The sequence below is a fragment of the Drosophila miranda genome, chromosome XR (assembly GCF_003369915.1).
Source record: "Drosophila miranda strain MSH22 chromosome XR, D.miranda_PacBio2.1, whole genome shotgun sequence".
Classification (NCBI taxonomy): domain Eukaryota; kingdom Metazoa; phylum Arthropoda; class Insecta; order Diptera; family Drosophilidae; genus Drosophila; species Drosophila miranda.
Genome location: NC_046674.1, coordinates 5169539 through 5190662, shown reverse-complemented (window position 1 = coordinate 5190662; position 21124 = coordinate 5169539). Strand labels below are relative to the sequence as shown.

At 47.2% G+C, this 21124-nt stretch overlaps 1 protein-coding gene across 1 annotated transcript in view; it reads right to left on the bottom strand.

Annotated features, from left to right (window-relative positions):
- Positions 1-21124, bottom strand: part of LOC108152656 (MOXD1 homolog 2) — a 126480-nt gene that overhangs the window by 10277 nt on the left and 95079 nt on the right. Inside the window, exons 4-9 of the mRNA XM_017282150.2 lie at positions 16552-16836; positions 16029-16214; positions 14627-14822; positions 8802-8971; positions 8530-8692; positions 6529-6664 (exon numbers count right to left, since the gene is read on the bottom strand). Coding sequence (XP_017137639.1) covers positions 6529-6664; positions 8530-8692; positions 8802-8971; positions 14627-14822; positions 16029-16214; positions 16552-16836 — 1136 coding nt within the window. The remainder of the gene's footprint in view (positions 1-6528; positions 6665-8529; positions 8693-8801; positions 8972-14626; positions 14823-16028; positions 16215-16551; positions 16837-21124) is intronic.

Below are 21124 nucleotides of genomic sequence, written 5' to 3'. Positions count from 1 at the left end.
TTTGGTGTTTTGCGGTTCATTGGTGGCGGAGAAAGAGGAAGGGAAAGAGGAAGAGGAGGTTCTCTCCTGCTAATATATCCGGGAAGCATGACCATGACCGTAACCGTAGCCGCCGTAACCTCCCACATATAGTATAATAAATATAAATGCAGCGGAAACTCACACAGATGTTGGTAATGTAAAAACGGGATAACATCCTGGGATGGCCATGGCCATGGCCCCAGTCCGCCCCATCCCGTCCCATCCCATCCCCTCCCACCCGCTGTGCGGGTCATCAATCGCCGGCGTTTTAGCCTTATAGCCATTGACTTCATTGGCACTCAGTATAATTAAAATGATGGCCCAACAGCAACAGCAACAGCAATAGCAACAGGAATCCAAATCCAAATCCCCACAAAAGCCCAACCCAAACTCGAAGCAGAAGCAACATCAGCAGGCTGGCAGGCAGGCAGCAGGGGCACAAAGCCAGATTCCATGGTTTGGCATTGTTGATTATAAAATCCAATAGCACATCACAATGCCAGCCCCCTTCTCCCCTTCTCCCCTTCTCCCTCATAGCACCCCAAATATATATTTCGAGCTGAACCAGCTCTAGGCCATAGACTCCAACTACAGCGAAGGCCAGCCCCCCCCACCCACTTCGACAGGCACATGCAACTGCAACTGCAACTGGAACTGCAACTGCAATGCGCTTTGCAATGGGTTTATTTATGTAGCGTTATGACGACGGCGCATTTCGACAAAGGACGGAGTACGAGAGTAGGAAGAGTAGTAGGAAATGCCATTCCACTGGCTATGCGAGGGGGAGTAGGATATGGAGGGAGCTCTTCTCTGCTCTGCTCTCTGCATTTATGACCTCCTGTTTCGCATTGGAGCAAAATTCAATTTTGAACTCGAATGCAATTGCAATTGGCTGGCATAACGGCCAAATGGCCATCTCCCAATGACAAATGAAAACTAAAATAGCACAAACAGTCAACTGGTTGCTGGTAGCTGGCTGTTGGCTGTTGGCTGTTGGTGGGCCGTTGCCCGGAAAGGGGTTGGAGAGGGGTAGAACATTGAATATCTGGAAAAGCCATCCATTAAATGTTCCAAAATCTTTTAGGAGAAGGAAACCAAAATCAATTACGAATTTAAACTGAAGTTGGAAATAACCAAAAAATAGCCACAAAGGATACGTTTCTAAGATTCATCTCTGAACGAGACTCACCCTCCTTAGCTTTGGCTTTAATTAACTTGAAACCTGGCAAATAAAAGCAAAAATCATGCAAGATTGAGGACGGGGAAGCCTTAGAGCTCCACAGCGAAAGAAATATCTTTGGGATAATTGCGACCAGCCACGCAAAAAGTATCGATAACAAAGAAGAGAAGAGAAGGGAAGGGAAGCAGCCAGTGCCAGTGCCAGAGCCAGCGACAGAGCCAGGGACAGGGAAATTCCATGTGTGCATTCGAGCAATCCGATATGCACAGATGAGGCAAAGAAGCGGCACTGGAGCAGGAGCCAGGGAGCTGGAAGAGCTGGAGGAGCTGGAGAAGAAGAAGTCATAAAGTAATAAAGGATATCATGAGCCTTAATGAGGCCCCTTTTGGATGCCATCAAGGGGATGGGATGGGCTGGGATGGGGCACAAAGTGGATATCTATATCATTCAGCCTTAAACAATTAACAAAAGCTGCGACCCAACGGCAACAACTATAAAATGAAGCCAATTTGCGTAGCTCAGCAAACAGAAAACGCCAATAAACAAAGGGACCAAAGGAGACTGGGAAAAACAGAACAGTCAGAGCGGGAGAAAGTGAACGAAATGCACACAACTTGAATAATTACTTTGATTTTAATGCCGGGACCAGAACAGAACAGAACCAGACCCAGGAACCAGGCCACAGGCGACCAAAAGGAGAGAGAGAGAGGGAGACACACACACAGAGAGAGAGAGAGAGATAGAGATACGCAGAACAAACGCACGTACATTTAAAATTAATTTCAGTGGCCATGGCAAGTGCGTAAATTGTAAAAACCACTATCGCATTCTTTTTTCTGCAGCGAGAGCCGTGGCCCAAATGGTCATCGAGCACATACACACTTACATACAACACACACACACACACAGGCAGAAAAATCAGGCAGCAGCAAAAACCCCAAAACGTAAAACGTAAATTAAGCCAATAACGGGGCAATCGGGCCCAGGCATCAGAACGATTCAGGAATCAGGCGGCACTGGCCGAAAGGGAACGGAACCGTGTGCGAGCATGTGGCAGGGAGTGGCAGTGGAGTGCTTCAGGTTGTGGCGCAGGACTCGGGTTCGGGCTCTGGCTCGGTCTCCGGCTCGCGCTCGGGCTCGGGCTCGGGCTGTGCTTTTTTTTGGGTTGGCCTGGGCGCATGATCAATGAAGCTCAGCAATGTACCGGGCTGCACTGAGGAAAATCTAGCCGGAAGGCTCGGGGGTTTTCTTTTCTCCAACAAAAAGGTCAACGAATCTAGGCAGTACGAACCATTCGGAGATCTTCATCCTTTCAGCGGAGATACGAGCTGTCAAAACTTTGGGAGGTTTTCCGGATCCTAGATACACTGTAAGAAAGCATCTAACATGACATATATCATCGAATGGAGACGTAGACAGATCCCAAGGAAGCTGCCAGAATCTGGGAGGAGTTTTCTGGCAGTGTTGCACATGCAATTCCTGAGTCAAGCCATATCCTGATGCCTGCCACTGCACTTCCTCCTGCTCGTCCTCCCCTTCCGCCCCCACACTTCTGGTGTATTGTGTGCTTTATGTCCTTGGGCTCCGACGCACGCTAACGACTTCAATGAGTTTTGCATGATGGCGATGACGATGACGACAACGTTGTCCAGCCGATGCTGATGGGCGCCCCATAATTCTCGGCCTCCTCCTCTCTGGCTCAGCATCCACCACCCCCTTGGGCAACCCCATCACCCCTCGCCATTACCAGTTATTGTGTCGCATGTGTCCATCTCTCTCTCTCTCTCTCTCTGAGTGCAATTCGAATTCGGTCTCTGTCTCTGTCTCTGGTTCTGGCTATGGGTATGGATATTGCTCTGTGTTGGTCAATTGAGCCGCAGTTGAACTGCAAACAATTTTGGAAGCCCCTCACCGGGGAGTACGGACATACACTGACCGAAAATCTGTGCGTATCAAATTAAATTGAATTTCAACCACAATAAGCATCACAGGTCAGATGCGTAGTCTACTAGAAAGCGGCGGAGAGGAGGCAGGTGGATTTGGATGTGGATGTGAATGCTGGTCGGGGGCATTTGCAAGTGGCTTATAATTACATTAGTTGCAGACCAATTGAGCCTCAATTTGGATGCTCCTACTGCTGCTACTGTGTCTATGTGGGTGCGAGTGTGTGTGTGCATCATTAGCTTATCATTCAACGTGGCAGGCCGAATCAGAACAGAGTCGACACAGGACGAATAATATATGAGCAGTGTTGTGTGAACCAAAGATAAAAACAATCAATTTTCGACTGGAAATTACTTAAATTTGCCAAGCTTAACAGACGGCTTAAACGGTGGCTGTGGATTGAATTGGACTGGACTGGCTATTAACTGAAACAGATTCATTTGGTTCTTTATAATTCTTGAGCTGCGGTGCTCTCAATGGGGGAGTGCTTATGGAATAGGTATACTTAGGTGGAGAGCATACCTAAGCTGTCGAATCGTTGGAAGTGATTCAGATATTTTCAATAGTTTTGAATCTCTGAACCTGTCCAACCTCATGTGAAATGCGGTTATGGCACGTTTCTATACGTTTTCTATCATTGTTTAATTAAACCTGAAGCGCACAACATGCGGCTTCATCTGCGGGCTCCATCAATGGACACTCTTATACATGGAACAAATAGAAGGACACGGCTAGGGCCCCCCTCATTGTTCGAGAGGTGATGGGTCCCAGAGAGTTGTTATTGTGGCTCTACGCTCAGCCTCATCCTCTTGGCCACCTTTCCCCTGATTCGATCCGTTTGTTGTCGTTTCGGGGGTTTTCATTATGAATTTTAATCCTCATATCGCATTCGCACTTTCGGTTGCAGGACCTCCCGCCCCGACATGCCCTGCCCCTCGACTCCAATGCAGACCCAGACGTAACCGTAGCCGGGGCTCAGACCCATAGCCGGACATTAAGCGCTACAAAATTGCAGTGGCCATAATAACTGGCCAACAACAACAATAGCAACAGCAGGAATACGTGGGGGCGGCGGGTATGGCAATGGGGATGGCGATGTGAATGTGGATGGGGCTGGGGGGAGCCCATTGTATTAAACAAACAACAACAAGCGCGTGAAACAACAACGACAACGGAGACGAAACGAATCGAGGAGGCCCGAAACTCGGGTTCTGGGTATTGGGTTCTGGGTTCTGGGCTGTGGGCCTTGGGCCCTGAGCCCTGGTGTTTCCCCATAACGACAGACAATTGCAAATGACTTTATCAATTCATGTCGATTTTCGGTACACGCAGGCCAGCACCAGGTCCTTCCTTCCTCCTTCTCCCCTCTCTCGTCTCCCGCCACCATGTGTATATATGGAGTCCATGAAGTGGACATTGTCTGGACAAAAAGCCCATGTATGGGAGGCAGGTCATGGGCCTTCACTTCACTTCACAATCACTTACATTGGGCACTGGACAATGCCAGTCGATGATGGGTTTGTATTCTGCGTTCCTACATAGAAGCGATTGTACCATGAAATGGGACATTATTTGACAGGATATGATATGATCTAGAAGTGGTATGGCATATTGAATGTTGGCCTCTATTACGTTCTGATAGTTCCGATTGAATGTTTTCGTAACCCTAACCATATAGATCTACATCGTTGAGGTATATATATGGAAATGGCTGAAGATAATCAAAGATTGAGCGAAACCTCTCTATCGTTAAGATTCGCTCTTCTCTCATTCTCCAATCGGACCGAAAATCCAATCTAACCGCATTTACCTAACTAACACTTTTAACTCTGCCAATCCTTTACAGTTAACATCAGCACAGACCCCCTCCACTCCCCTCCTCTCCTCTCCTCTCCTCTGCCCATTGGCCCTTCATTCTTAACTCATTTACGTGGCCATGTTTTCCGTTTCTTTACCTTTCCTCCTCTTCCCCTAACCGTAATCTATTTATGCCGTTTACTTTGATTTTCTGCGGTGTAGAGGAGAGGAGAGGTGTGGAGGAGACGGAAAACCATAGAAAATTATCTTTGATTTGGCTTGATTCGATTCGATTCGATTCGGACCTGGCCCTGTGTCAATAGGAAGTGATTAATAGAGCGTACCAAAGTCCTTGGCCGCCATCCATCCTGCTCACCCCCAAATACCATTCAGGTTTAATTTCGACTAATTTTTAGCGCACGCTTTAATACAATATTTATGTGGCCCCGAGCTGATTTATCCTAGACCATGGCGCTGCATTCCCAATTGGTGGCCAGAGCCATTCAGCAGTCAAGTGCTGGGGGGGCACTGAATGGACCTCGAATGACGGCTGAGTGATGGCTGATGGCTGATGGCTGACTGGCTCCCAGACTCCGTACTTGGCTGTTTATTTAGCACTTGACGTTAATAGAAATCAATATTTTCTAAATAAAAAAAAAAAGTGAGGTCTCTCCTTCGAGGTCTCTCCTTCGAGGTCCCTCCTCTCACTACTCCGGGGTTACAGCGTTTGCCTTTGCTTGTCTCGTAATTTATTTTTCCACATTCACAATTCTCAATTAGAGCAGAGCCCGAGAGGAGGGCATGGGAAAGGAGAAAAGCAGTTTGCAGTGCACAGTTCATTTTCCGATTGTTTGTTAGGCAAATACTTCAGAATTGAGAATACCCGAGGACCCGACCTCTTGGCCTCTTCAGGCTGCTGGCTTGCTCCTCTGACTCTGACTTTGAATCTCACTCGCTCTCTCCCTCTCTCTGCCTCTTTGGGTCTGTGGCAGTGCCACTGTGAGTTCGTTAGGTGATTTGGTTATGCAACAACATCATTAAATCACCAATTACTTTAGTCAACAGAGGAATAAACCAAATTTCCTTATACACAAGCCAAACGAACAGAGGCAAGGTCCCGGCAATGTCGAGTGGGTCGGCAGGAGGTTGAGAGCCGGAAAGAAGAGGAGCGGAGCTACAATGGAGCCAAATTGAATGTGAATGGTGAGTGAATTGATTCGGCGAGAGAATAGTTCTATGTAGTTCTTAGTGTTGCAACTGCACCTGCAGCAGTATATCGATAAACGATGAACGCACATTCTGTTCACGCTCTGTTGAATCGTGCTCTCTGTCGCTTGGCATTCAAGTGATCATTTATTCGATAAGCCCCACTGTACAGTGCAGCTCATTTCCCTTTGAAGTTGCCCGGCTTGCCTTGATACATATTCTTAATTCCGGTACATGTCAATTTTCATTAGCCTCCGGATACGGATACGGCTACGGATCCGGAACTGGAGACTGGGAACTGTGGGTAAACTCAGGCATAACCATACAGCATTTATAAAGAAGAAAATGAGAAGAAAGAAATGGAAAGAAAAGGAACTTACGTTGCCAGTTGTTCGATGCCAAGCGAATGCAACACTGTGGGCAGACTCGGTAGTGAGTGACACGTTGTCAGCTTCTTCTGGCGTGGATAGTAGAGTGTCAGCACTGTGCAGCTTTCTTCCTTCATGGTGAGGCCACCTGTGCGGGCGGAGAAACGGAGAAGAAGAAAACGAAATGCATAAGAAATGCAGCTGTGAAAAACAAAAGCAAAATGAATCCCCACCCATTACCCAGCCATCATCCACCCATCATCAACCCATCCTCCAAGACAAGAGCGCACACACAAGAAAATGCAACAAATTTTCAACGAGAGTTGAGGACAAATTCCTGGCTAGTCCCTCCACCTCCATCGGCACCCAGACCATCCCATCCCATCCCCCATTATACTGGCAGTTGCACCTTCGGCTTGAGTTGGCATGGCTGGCTTGCAACAAAGAACAAAATTAAGCGGCCGATGCAGTTGGCAGCGCCGTAAAGCAGCCAAGGCGCCATCATAAAAATATTGCAAAAAACGGAGACAACGTTGATGTTGATGGCTTGGAACAGAACAGAACAGCCAGAACAGAACGGAACGGAATGGTACAGTATGGTGCCTGCCTCTTGCTTTATTTGAGTTGGGAAAAGCTTTATATTTCCCGAGTACACGCCTGACTGCCTCACTGTTCACTGTTCACTGTCTACGGATCTATCTCGTTCTCGTTCTCGTTCCCATTCTTTTTAGTGCAACATCGTTACGTTTGTCTATTACGACTCGCTGTGTCTCTATTGAGACCCGTTGTCACCCTGCCCTGTCGTCTGCCTCTCCTCTCCTGTCATCTTCCATCTCCCATCTACCTTCTAGCTATCTGCTGAATTGTGTAGATTGTGTTTGAATTTGTGCAAGCAAGCAAGAAAGTCAAATTTACGTTAGGTGTTGTCTTTCGACTCAACTGGGAACTGGAAAACGTTAAGAGGTGGGCAGTGCAGTGCAGGGCACTGATTGTGTAGTGGAGTGTTGAGCATTTATGGAGCACTGAAAGGAAAGCTTCGTAGATCTCTGGGGAACACTCAGGCTCGGTGATAAATTCTGGAACCAGTGGGAACCAGTTCATCAATCGCTTGCATCTTTCCATCTACACTTTCATCTTTCCCCACCGAATGCGACTCTCCTGTGCTTTCAGTTCATTATAGTCGATTCTCACGGTAGCCTTGTGACTTTCTATGCGCTAATCATCCCATTTTCATTTGCACTTTTATTAAAATCAGTTCTTTCCATTATGATTATCTGTTGTGGCAGCTTCATTTTGCCATCTTTCGCTATTCCAATCTCATTTACAGCAACCTCTGGCCCTGGCCCTCTCTTTGGGTGCCTCTGCTGTACTCTGCATTGCCCATTTCACTGGAGTCCTGAGCAGCTGTCACAACAAGACCAGGACAAGGCAACACCCACATCGGCCAGAGCCCGCTTTAACACCTGCCAGCCTGCCAACCCGTGCTCCGCCCGTGTCCCGCCCGTGTCCCGTGTGCTAAGTGAAATGTTTCAGTCTCTTGGTTTATGTATTTTACAATGACGTTGCTCCTCTGTCTTCACTGGCTCCACTCCCGCTCCTGCTCCTTTATTGCTTTCGCCTTTGTCTTGAGCTATCGTGTGCAGCGATTCGTTCTGGTCTCAGTTCGGAGTCCGGAGTCCGGACTCCGCCCAGTCCTTCAATCCTGCAGTCTTCTGTCTGGGGCTCCTGTCGCATATCGTTTGGCTGATTTAAATGTGTCATAACGACGATTGCTCACCGTTGCCATTGCCTGTTTACACAACCACCAACCAACCCATCCAACCATCCAACCTTCCAGCCATCCAGCCATGCCACATCGGCAATTTCATAGAATATTTTTCGCTCACGACAATGTTTGGACTTTTTCTTCACTTGCTACAAATTTTTTGCAATCTTTATTGTTGCTTGGGTTGGTCTGATGGTGTGTTGGTGTGTGTGTGTGGGTGGCTTTTATATACTCCCCCGAGCACTTACCCAAGGTAATTGCCTTTCGTGACGAACTGTCATAAATGCATTCGGCGATGAGTCTATCCCCGGGCAGGGAGTGCACCGATTGTGGCAAACGTCGAAAATCCTGATAGGCAACATCTATATTGCTGTCGTGTGCAATTGGCGGCAGCTCCTCGGTTTGTCGTATCTGTCATGGGGTTAGAAACCAGAAGTTTGCTCATTAGCATATACATTTTATATTCCTTGCGCAGCAAGTAGAGTAGTGGGGACTGGGCGCTGGAAGGGGCATTACTCACCTGGCGCAACTTAACCTCCTTGCCGATCTGGTGGGTGCGCATCATCACCGCAAATATGTTGATGCCCTGCTGGGGGAAGGCATACCCGGTGCAGTCCTCAATGCACTGGCCCTCAGATAAGACGCGCTTCTGGCCCGGCGGGATAATGTGTCGCCAGTTGGGGTCCATTCCTGCGAAAGGCAAAAATTTCGAATTCGGGGCTCAGAAACGTTTCAGCGCTTTTAATTAACGGTTCGTCGGGGGAGGGGCAGCTAAGAGCTCTGACTAAAAGCTCCCGTGGTTAATGGTAGTACGCCCACGCGTCTGGCCCGGCACACTCCTCTGCCACACCCCCAGATACACTCTGATAGACCCTGCCACGACACGTGGAATGTGCAAAACCCCAAACCTCGTTATCATCGCTCATCAGTGGTCCCCGGCTCCCTTCTCCTGGCTCCTGGCTCGCCCTTCTGGCTCTATCCACTGACACTCTATTTAACTTTGAACGTTGATTTTTTAATTCGATTTGTCGCAGAACGTGTAATTACATTTTAATTGCTGCTTTTGATGTTTTAACAACTTTGTCAATGCAGTCGCAAGAGCTGCCATGCTCCCATGCTCCCATGCTCCTATGGTCCCCTGCTGTCATGCTCCTCATTCTCATCCGCCATTTATCAATTAGGGACATTTTCCTGCTCTGTTCTTCCAGAAATTGTTCACAAATCAAATTTTGAATTTTTGGATTTTGGGTGGTTGTTGGGGGGACAGGACCCACATTTTTTTCTGTATGTTTGCTGCTGGCTGGCTCAATTAGTTAAATGTTGTGGAATATTGTTCATACGCAAAGAGAGCTGGCCGGGGCAGGACCCCCATGCTCTCCATTTTGCCCTGGCCTCGGGCAATATACTTCCCTTTCCCCCGCCCCGCTTCCGCCCACACTCAATTAGGGCCGCGTGTCGCCTGCCATGTTGAAAAAATATTTGAAATTCATGTGCTACATATAAATTTGTTTCTCTTTCTCCTCCTCCTCCTCCGCCTCCTCATCCTCCTCTGCTGTTCTGTTGCTGCTGCTCCTCTCCACTGTATGGCATTTCAATTGTTGTGCGTGGGGAGTGGCTCTGAGGCTCGCAGTATGCCACGAAAGACTCTGCTGGATGGGTAGGGCATGGCACGGGAGGGGAGGGGTATGCCATAGTATGCCAATCAAAATACTCGCGGGAAATACTTGGCATTGCCGGAGGAGCAGCGCATTTCTGGATTCAGCTGCCAATTGAATTCATTTTTGTTCGGTGTTGCTCTTTTTTTCCGTGGATCTCATAAATCTGTGCTTAAATATTCTTTAAATCCTTTTTTTTTCCAATTACCATGCCATGCCATGCCCCCTTTGACCTATACTCTTGTGCGCCTCTTTTCGATCCGGTTTATCCCCTATAATCCCATTGAACCAACGTAAAAATATTAACTTTAAAACAGTTTGCATAAAATATCCATTTTGAGCTGTGGACTTTTTTTCGCCAGCTCAAAATTTAACAAAATTTTACGTAATCAATTGCATTTTTCACACACTGCCGCTCCTGGGGCAGCCGCTGAATCGGTGGTGTAAACTAGTATATATATACGTACATATATCTTTGTACATATGTATATGTAGATATATGTAAATTTTACCTCTGGTTGTGTGCAGTGGAGATTATTTCTATTAATTTTCATAGTCGCCCCTGAATCGGGTTTGGCTTTGTCATGTGGCCGGGAATCAATTTTCAATTACCCAAAAATGGCAAAAACGATGCCGTGTTGGCTTTAAAAAGTTTTCCCTCCTGGTTTTCGCATTTTGGTCATTTTATAAAATGTCACGCGAGAAAAATCAATCAATCTGCTGGTCTGGTCCCAGCAGGGCATTGCTATGGGGCAACGGGAAAGTTATGATAGAAAAACTCTCCATCATCAATTTAATTGAAAGTTACAATTCATGCGAGTTCTATGTAAGCCTCGGCCAAGTTTTTATCGCTTCTTGGAGGGACTCTGGCTCGGGCTCTGGAAATTCGATCGGAAAAGTTAGACAAGAGTTGCGGAAAGTTTGCGGCTGTCCCTTAATTGATTTCCATTAACTTTCAATTCGATCAGGTCCATTTGAATATTATCAGAACGTGTGCCATAGAAAGCTCTCCCCGTACCCCGTACCCCACCCCCTCTCTATCTATCTCTCTCTCTCTCTCTCTTTCTCACTTTATCTATCTCACGGTGAAATGGTTGTCTGTCACAGATTGGAGAGCTCGTTGGGATTCATTTCATTTCCATTTCTGGTTCGGGTTCGGGTTCTGGTTCTGGCTCTGCTCTGTCTCTATTTCTCTCCTTGCGTTTGCTGCCAATTTCCATTCATTAAATCAAAATTCAATATTGGCCATGCGAAGCATGACGAAATTTGCTGGCATGGCCAGGAGCGGGAAATTCGGAGGGAGAACGGCTCTATTTCTATTTGATTTGGCCCAGAATGCGACAGGGGGACAGGACTCGCAATTCATAACTACACATATTTTCCAAATCGATATTTAACGCTGCCATCGCGGGTTCTGGGTACTGCTTTGATTTCTTTTTCCTTTTTTGGCAGTTGCATGCTGACAGCCAGAAAATGGCAGAATGCACAAATGCAGTCCGATTGCAACTTTTCTAATTATTTTAAATGGCAATTTGTGTCAAAAGCGTCAGTTCAGACAGCGAGACTCGCGCCTGGAATACGAAACAATTTGATTAGAGGGTCTATGAAAGGCACAGATCATATCAGATATACTCATATCGTGTAGACCCACAAACAGTTGCCTAAAAGCTATTGGTTTTGGGTGATCATTTTGTGGCTGAAACTCTAAACTGAAATTCCTGACAAGAGTTTTGATGGAATTGAAAATTGCATGCCAGAAATGCAAGGAATAGGCGCATAGGAAAGGTGTTCCATGTGTCTGATTTTGAATAGCTTTCTTCATACAAATGTATAGAAAAAAATATAGGAAAAATTATCTCATTTAAAACTTTTTTTAGGGGATCGATCCTCATTCGTTTAATAAAAAAATATCTGCAATAAGCTGGGAGGTACAAGGCATAGGGCTATCTTGGAAAGGTATGATAATGATCCCCCCTCAAATCTCCCTCAAAAGCATTATTCGATGGGCTTCAAGTGGGGGATTACAATGCCGCAGGCAGGGGCTTAACATGTCCCAACCTCATTTGTTTCGTTTCTCTCTTTCTCCGGCTGCCTGTTTGCTGGTTTCTCTGCCTCACTCATCTCCAAGGTGCCATAAAAATTCGCCAAGCCACAACATTAATCACAGCTCCGTTGCATACACCAGGGCGCTATATCAATAACCAATTAAATTGAAATTAAATTTTGCCACACAGCCAGAGCGTGCCCGAGCGGAGGGAGGGAATGGAATCAGGAAACGTAGCAATTTCACAGCTACTTATGCGAGTGTGGGACCCGAGAGAGCTTTAGCCCCCGATCGGGACCCCGACTCCTCCGCGTATCCATTCGCATCACTCGTAATTCAATTTATAGCAAACCAGAAGAAACATTTTATTTTTTTGCCTCATGATTTTACTCATTTTTTATTTATTGACTTGCGTGTGTCTGTATCTGTATCTGTATCTGTATGTGAGTGCCTGTGCTTGCCTGTGTGTGTGTGTCCAATTAAATATTTCAATAGCAAATGCCGACTGCCGCCCCTTAAGCCCACCCACACCCAATCGGCTTTTCCTGCCCATGAAATCTACCGACAATTTCGCTCCTGCTTCTTTCGACTTTTTCAAATGGTATTTTCCTATCAAGATGTATTAATCCACTTCTCGTTCTTCTCTCTGTTTCATGCTCTTTGTGCTTCAGCGTTCTACTCCGGAAGTTTTGGCAACACCTACTCAAAAAAAATACCTATATATGTGTGTGTGTGTATGTATGTCTGCCCCAGAACCTGGCACAGTCCTTGTTCCTTTTATTCTTGCCCCTTATTTAGCGCTTTGCCATGTCTCCCTCCCACGTTCTCTTTGTGCGGTCGGGGAAAAAGTTATATTGGTTTGCGTGACTCTTAGCAAAAGTGAAATAAGAACAACTGCAACAACCACAAGGATCTATATCCTTGTGGGTGGTCCTGCTCGACTCCCAACCCCCCAACTCACCAAAATGCCAAAAACAAACACAAGAAACAGCCACGAAAAAAATAGAAAATAATTTCTAAAGTGAAATTAGTATTTTAGTTATCCTCTGCCTATCCGCTGCCTTCGCACGAACCACACAATGAATATCGAAACAAAAAATTGAGCACCCCCCAAGAATTTTCAGGTGTTCCCACCCTCGAACCTTCTGAGTGGGCGGCGCAGCGGTGTGTGGCTGAGAAGTACTCAAAAAGCGCTTAGGCTGTGGTGGATGGTGGTAGGTGGATGGGGGGAAGGGCAGACTGGCGCTTGTAAATTGCTATTTTGCGGGTTATTCCAATAGAGAGACGATTGGTGAGTCAGAGAAATTTTCACCTGGTGGATAACTCCGAAAATATGTTTATTGAGGCGGGACAGAGGAGGAAGCTCCAGAAGCTATGGCTTTTTCCAGGAGTAGATTAAGATATTCGTTCTTAAAGGTTCTATGGGAAAGGAAGTTGAAGTTTGCTCTCGAAGGAGTACAGCTGATGTATTATTTGAAGTTCCAAAAGATGTAATATATGTTCTTTGTTTTAGTTCTTTTTAGGGTTAAGATGGAATACATAGCAAAGAATATATTTGAATTAGTATCGAAGAAATACTATCGATCGCTGTAACCAATAGAAGATTGAAGACCTGAGTTTATCTGGTAGAAGCTATAGAATATAATCTACACATACTATTTGATAGCATCTGATTACAGGATATATAAAAAGGTTTGTGGCTGGAATCACATGGCACTCAATTACTTCCAAAATTACTCGACAATATTCGCCAACTCTTGAGGACACCCTCGCTGCAGAAGTGAGTGCACAACCTACCCGCAATCATACGACTAGTCGCAGCCTTCGAATGTTTGAATTATTTAGTTGCTTGGCAGGGAAAACTTTCATTCAGACACATGCCAGGCACCGAGAATTTCCGAGTATTTGATTTAGATGCGTGCAGGTTTTAGGGCCGTGTCCATGGTACGCCAAAAATTTAAAATTAAAATCTATTTGTAAGCAATTTGGAGCGGCAGAGAAAAAAAGAATGGAAAACCATTTTCATTGTCTGTCAGACATATTAAAAATTGTGACGATATAAACTTTTATGTGGGGGGTATAAAAGGTAGTTAAATTGCTGTCTGGAAGCGGGTTCTGCTGCTGCTGCTGCTGCTCCTTTTCCCTGGATGTATCCTTTTGTTTGTTGGTATTGTATCTGCAGATATACACACACACACACACACACATATGGATACACAGATAGATAGATACATAGATACATGGCTAAACCGCATTTGGACAAGCTGGGCAAAGTCATAAGCTTTTGTTTTACTAGCCCCACCAATGTGGTTAGACCTTCCACACTGCATGGCATGCCACTCCACAGTTCTACAGTGCAGTCGCCCCCACCAGTCTCCCCTCTACCCTCTATCCTCTCCCCTCGCCCGTCTCTCGTCCACTCTGGCAATCTCATAAATTGCATGACATGAGCTGCATATAGAAAGCGCTTCCTCATCTCTCTGTCGCATAAAATATACAAAAGGGCAGCAGCTGCACTCCTCCTATAACACACGCCAGACACACGACCGCCCCGATATATATACATATGTACATATACATATGTACATATGTATGTATGTATATATTGTAGAGATAACCCCCTTTGAGTTTTTGGGGGTAACTTACCGATTGACAATATGCCAGCATCGTTTGGTCGCAGGACGTGCGTAAAGTAGATTTTCAAACCCGAATTATCCGCCATTTGTCGGGCGTGCAATTGGGCAAAGTCGGGCTTTAAATTGTTGTAATGGGTCTCCATTAAGTAATATTTGGCCTGTCGCGACTCGATCGGGTAGCCAGCCTCGTGTGGATACGTAAAGCCCTGCGAAAGACACACAAAGGAGAGAGACCAAAAAATTATAAAAATCAGTGAAAAACATGAGGAGAAAGGGGAATGGAAAAGGAGCTGGGGGTAGGGTACGGTAGGAGAATGTTATGGGGTGTGTTTGTTTTTATACTCGTCCGAGTATATGTAAGTATGGATATGGTTATTTTTTTTGGGATGTATGGGCATGTGTATATGCATATAGGTTGGGGCCCTGGCTCGGACGGAAGTTGATGCCACGGCCATGTGCAATTTAAATCCAGCCAGCCAGTGGAGGAGGCTCCACTCCACACCATACCAGCCTCAGCCCTAGCCTCAGTCCCAGTTGCAATCCCATCTTATTCATTGCCATTCAATTGCATTGCAGAGCGCCCCCTGGCGGACAGCAGCAGCCGTAACATGCCACTGCATTATGGCGCTCTTCTGATGAAATTATGAAAATCCTGTCTCTGTCCTTGTTTTTTTTTCGTGCCCTGAGCGGAGCTTCTCCCAAAAACAAGAGCCATGAGGCTGGAGGTCAGGGGCCAGGGCCCAATGGTATTTATTTCTTTCGGAATACTCTTTTCAAAATGGTTGTCCGGACTAAGAGATCAAAGATGTTCTGTATTGCACTACGAGGGAAAGACCTCTGGAGTGTTGAACGTATTTGGATTGTGGGTTTTGGAACTGTTTAAATTGTACCTTATGGAATGCTTGTAATACTTTTGAATGATTTTTAGCTTCAATTGAAGGTATCAGTTCTAACAAATACCAAGATCGGGAACAAATTCCATTAAAATTTCCTGCCTAGCTTCGCTTCGCGGAAAGGACTTACTTTTTGACTTTTACATCCACTTCAAGCTTCAGTTATAATTTCTATTGAGGGGGGATCTAGATTCGAACTTAGTTTTAGTTCAAGCTTCCAGTTTCAGATCATGTTGTGTAAACGAAAGTTCGAGCTCCCCAGTTTAAGGGCATATACTCTGGTCGGATATCCTCCCAACCCGCGCTCTTCCTTTACTTATTTCTTCGTGTTGAAAGGAAGCATTTGCGAAGGTTAAATTAATATTGCATGGTTATGGTTATGACGAGATGGGTAGCATAGTGCCAGCCAAGGCAAGGGGGTTGGCTGGCTGATGGAGTAGGGTCAGGGAGTAACTAGGTATGGGGGTATGGGGGTATGGGGGTAAGGGGCTTCTTTTTCCGTTCCGTTCGAATGCTTACCTCGCTGCCCCGCGACCAGGAGGCAACAATGGCATTGCATGCCAGCGGTATGGATCGGGCGCCCATGCACTGGCGTCCCTGCTCGCGTGCCATCTCTTCCAGCTCCGAGTGAGCGCCCTGGCACTCGTGCAGCGTTATGTGCTGCAAGTAATGCACGCTGGACGATGAATCATAAATCGGCTCGTACTGCCAGCCATGAAAAGAAAATGAACCGACCCGAGAGCGGGTCGGCAGAGAGATGGAGAGAGACAAAGGTTAGTGCATTGTTGGTAACAGAGAGAGAGAAAGGGAGAGTGGGGATAAATTTTTAATATTTCAATTTGGTTATGCCGAGGCCAAGAGACAGTAGCAGCAGCAGCAGCATCAGCGGGCGCTGGAGCAGCAGTGACAGCTACAGCTACAGCCACTGGCAGGATGCCACTGCACTTGGCCTTAATTATGCATTGTATTTAATAACGCTTAGTCCTGCAGCGGCGGTAAAAGCGAAGGAGGGAAAAAGGAGCCAGAGAAGCGTGTGCCTTACCCGGATCAGGTGGTGCTTGCGATTGATGTCCTCCAGCTTGAACATCTTGCACCAGAAGAGCGGCGTGTCCCCGCCAGGCAGCTCCACATCCTCGTTGCGCAGTTCCAGGACTCGCACGCGCTCATCGTGCGTTGGCGAAGGCATCGGCAGCTGGGCGCGCTGCATCAGCACCATGGGGCGGTAGGGGCGGAAGGCACGCCCCGGGTCCGGCAGGGTGCCCGGTCGCACCGAGCCGTGCGGCGGATCCTGTGCGTGGTACATGTACAGCAGGCGCATCGTGTCGTTCTGGAAAGAGGGGGCGAAACAACAAAAGGAAGCACGGATAATGGCGGGTTGAAAAATGAGAAATGTGTAAAAAATTAGTTGGTAAAGGTGGTCCAAGGTGGGTCCGGTCGGAGGGTGGTTGTTTGGTGGGGTCAAAATGGCGTTATAATGGCGTTGCAACAACCGACAGGACAGCAACAACAGCAATAATGTCGCTGCTGACGTATACACGGATGCACTGTCTGGCCAGGGACTGAACAGGGACGGAACAGGATTCCCTGCTAAATGAAGTACACAGAAAAAACGAAAGGAGAGAAGCGAAGCTCGGGCTTGCAAGCAGGAAGGAAGCGAGGATGTTTGCCTGTGGGCAGGCCATCCAGGATGCAGGATGAAGTATGAAGGATGAATGAGGAGAGGTAGCAGCTGGGACCGCGGCCAGGTGGCTGTTTGGTCAGCTGCTGACCATTTTTTGGGGGCCACTGTCGATGGTGTGTTAATGGTGCAACGTTGCCGCACTTCACACACGAGGAGGAGGAGGGGGTCCAGAGTCTTTCGTCCATTCATTCCTATTCGAGTGATCCTCTTACGCTGGCCAAAACTTGACTCTAACTGACCGCATTTCATTTATTTAATTCCCATTTAACAAATTAATTTTGTAGCTGTAGCTCTGGCTGAAGCTGCCAGTCTCGTTGCCACGTTGCCAAACTTCATTGGCAGACCGTAGACTGTACTTTTGCCCCGAATCACATTCTCGAGCTCTTCTGCTTTTGTGTAATTTGCACTCACTCGTGGCCGCCGCAATTGCATCTTTGGCCAGCCAATTTACACTTCAAGTGCTGGGGTCCTGCCCCTGCCCCTGGCCCTGCCCCCGCCCCCGCTCACCGTACGAAGGGAATTTCCCTTCCCCAGATTCTCGTTCATTTCCCTAAGGGACCCAAAACCACCCACCGCCCCTTCCGCCTTTGTATTATGCATTCAGGGACGTGGGGCTTGGCTTCGTATGTATTTTTCATTTGGCCACGTAGTTTTAATTGGTAAACCCCGAAATTAAAGCTTTTATTCAAGAATCACGGGCCCGTATCCGTCTCCTCTCCATATTCGGGTCTGACTATGACTCCGCTGCCGACTCCGCCTCACCTCTGACTCTCATTCTCTGTCTTTGTAGACTGTACGCCTCCGGGGACTTTTGGAAGCCAACAGTCAGCTGTCATTGTGTTCATGTCATGTCCACGTGTGTGTGCAGCAGCAGTGGCAGCAGCAGCAATAACAACACATGTATGTAGCCCCCTGATGGGGTGTCGGGAGTGTCGGGGGTGTGTGTGCTGCAGGAGCAAAAACAGGAGAAAAAACTCACGTCGGGGCATCCATTTGAATTCATTGTGGCAAAGTGCCCATTGTAGCTGTTAAGTGGAACTGTAGAGTACCATGTTCGACAATTGACGGCCCAGGAGCGGCACCAGGAAGAGCCGTGCCGTAGTAGTAGTACGAGTACTGGTAGTTCCAGTAGGGCCACGAGTCCTTGTTTCTACTTGTTCATTTTGCCAGCAACGAGGAGACAATACTTTAATTAACAATTCCCTTTCTCCACAGCATGACTCTCCCTCCCCACCATCACTCTCTCTTTCTCTCTCTCTCTCTCTCTCTCTCTCGAAAGAGAGGGCAAGAGAGAGTGTGTAAAAAACCTGTACAAATGAGTCGGTTGTCCTGGTTGTCCTGGCAAACACTGCGGGCGGTGGCAAACGCGCGCACTAACCGCCCGGCAATCGCCAGTAACAACAACCCACAATAACAGCAACAACAACATCAACACCAAGAGCAACAACGGAACGCACAGCGGGGGCAGAGAGCAACAAAAACTCTGTTGGCCAGTTTTAAAACATTTGGCCAGGAGACAGACGGACAGACAGAGGGACAGGGGGACAGCCACAGAGACAGGACAGGGACAGCCATAGAGACAGGCGCAGCACAAAAGTCATTAACGTTGGAGGCTACCGAACGAAGCTGACTGGGGGCCTGGACATGGCCCAGATGTAAAAACATGACCACTGTGGCAAAAAACCCAACGGTCAGTCAGTCAGGGAACAAAGAAAAAAAGAGGCCGTTACAGCGCTACCCCAGCAATGGCCTATGCGACTCAGGACTATGGGAATGACCTGTAAATAGTTTAATTTTGCATTGAGTGATGAGAGAGGATTGACAATGGATGAGTTGATCAAAGCAGGGCCACCTACGGTTGAGTAGTCAAAGCAAAAGTGGGTGCCATGGTGTGCTCCAGGGGGTGTTCCAATGAGGATGCGATGGGGATAACAATTCCGCAAAAGTTTCAAAACTAGAAATGCTCTCATTATTGGAGCAGAAGCAGTCTCCCCTAATGAATTGTAACTCTTCGGATGATTGAAAATTCTTTGAAGTTTTCCTTTCTCTTTGCTCAAACACGGCTAACCCTTTCAGTACAACTACAGTACAGGGCATCCCCACTATCTCCACTATGCCATGAACAAAGTGTGAAAAAGTGTGCACCGAACTATGGCACACGCACGACCCATACATGACTACGAGGACTACTACGACGACTTCGACTCCCGGCGATGACTACGACGACTACGATGACTACGATGACTACGAGCAGGAGCAGGAGCATCGGCAGCAGCAGCTGTGAGGAATGAAATGAAAAGCTTCGGCAAGGATTACAACCAAAAATTAATGAAAGCAAACTGGCTGCGGTCATTTGCCGTGGTCAACGGTCGGCCAAGGCTTAATTGCCAAAGACGATGACGATGACGAGGACGATGGAAGGTGGATGGTGGATGGTAAACGGTGGAAGATGGGATAGTGGAAGGGTGCGGTGCGGTACTTGTAGTGTGGTCAAGACTACACTACAGGTTACACTTTTGAGTGGGACGGGGAGCTGAAGGACTTTAAGGCTAATTGTGAATGCGGCGGGACTCGAATTCGGACTTGGACTCATTAGAGCGGCTTTGGTTACGGCCCAAAAAACTTGCGAGGGTTGCAGCAAACACACACTGTGAGGCAGGGAGGCAGGCTCGGGGCTCAGGACCCATGGCTCATGGCTCTTGGCTCATGGCTGAGGGCTCGGGGCTCGGGGCTCAGCAGGGACGACAGCCTCGAACGGTTGGCTGAATGTTGTTGCCTGGTTAAGTGCACTCCAAAGGTCATTTAACCTCTGACTGGGCAGGTTTCGCTGGCCGTGACTGTACCCTGGCTGTACTGTTTCGGGGATGGTTTGGGTTTGGCCCAAAAGGACTTTTTGGCCCAGTTCACATTCCATTAAACCCTGTTAACAATGTAGCAGATGTAGCTGAATTCGATTTGATTTGGATTTGGGTTTCGTTATTTGGTATTTGGAAAAGGGTGAAATACTGAATTTACTCGCATTTAAGTGCTGCCTAACACAAAAGCTGAGCTATTTTAAACTCTCTTCAACACTAATTGATTGTTCAAATTGCTACCGAACACTCTTTTAGCAGATAATTCATTTTGTAAGCTCTCGTTGAGCTGTTGAAGAGCTTTCAAAGTATTGCCTAACACACTATCTCGACGGCTTAGAACGCTATACAACACTTAGTGCGGGGACTTACGCCCTGATCCTCTGCTTCTCCCTTGCTTGAGCCGTAAACTCTTTCCTGGTTAGTCTTTCACACATTGCACCTTCAAGGGCCATTTGTAGTAGTTGTTAATGGCATTGTTAGCCATTCGCTGACTCCATCTCCATCTCCCTCTCCATCCATTCCTCTCCTCTCCTTCTATCATTGTCTTTTTTTGCTTTTTGCCCACTTTCATTTTGCCGTTTCAACGCGTTCTCATAATGGGCCAATTGTCCTTAAATGGGAAGCGTGTTCCGCTCTCTAAGTTGGCTCCAGACTCTGGGATCGCTCTTCCTGGCAAATGGGACTATGCTCTGCTCTGGCCATCCATGGTAATGGCCCTGGCCCTGGCCCTGGCCCTGGCTCTGGCCAAGTGGTCAAGTCTTAGTCCTTGCTCCGGCACCAAAAAACTTTGTCTGTGGGTTCTGTGGGTCCTGTGGCTGGGCTCCAGTTTAATGTGCACGTAATTGAAATGCATTTACAATTGAATTATAAACAGAACAAACAAATGCAACAGCAGCACAAGACTCTCACACACACACACACACACATTCGCACTTGAGTGTGTGGCAGGGGCAGAGACCGAGGCAAGAGTTGCATTGTTGAAACTTTTCCAAGCAGCAGCAGCAACAGCAGCAGCAGCTGAGCTTCAAACTCGCAACTGGCAACGCTCTAGAGGTCCTTCAGCTGCAGCTCTCGTTCGG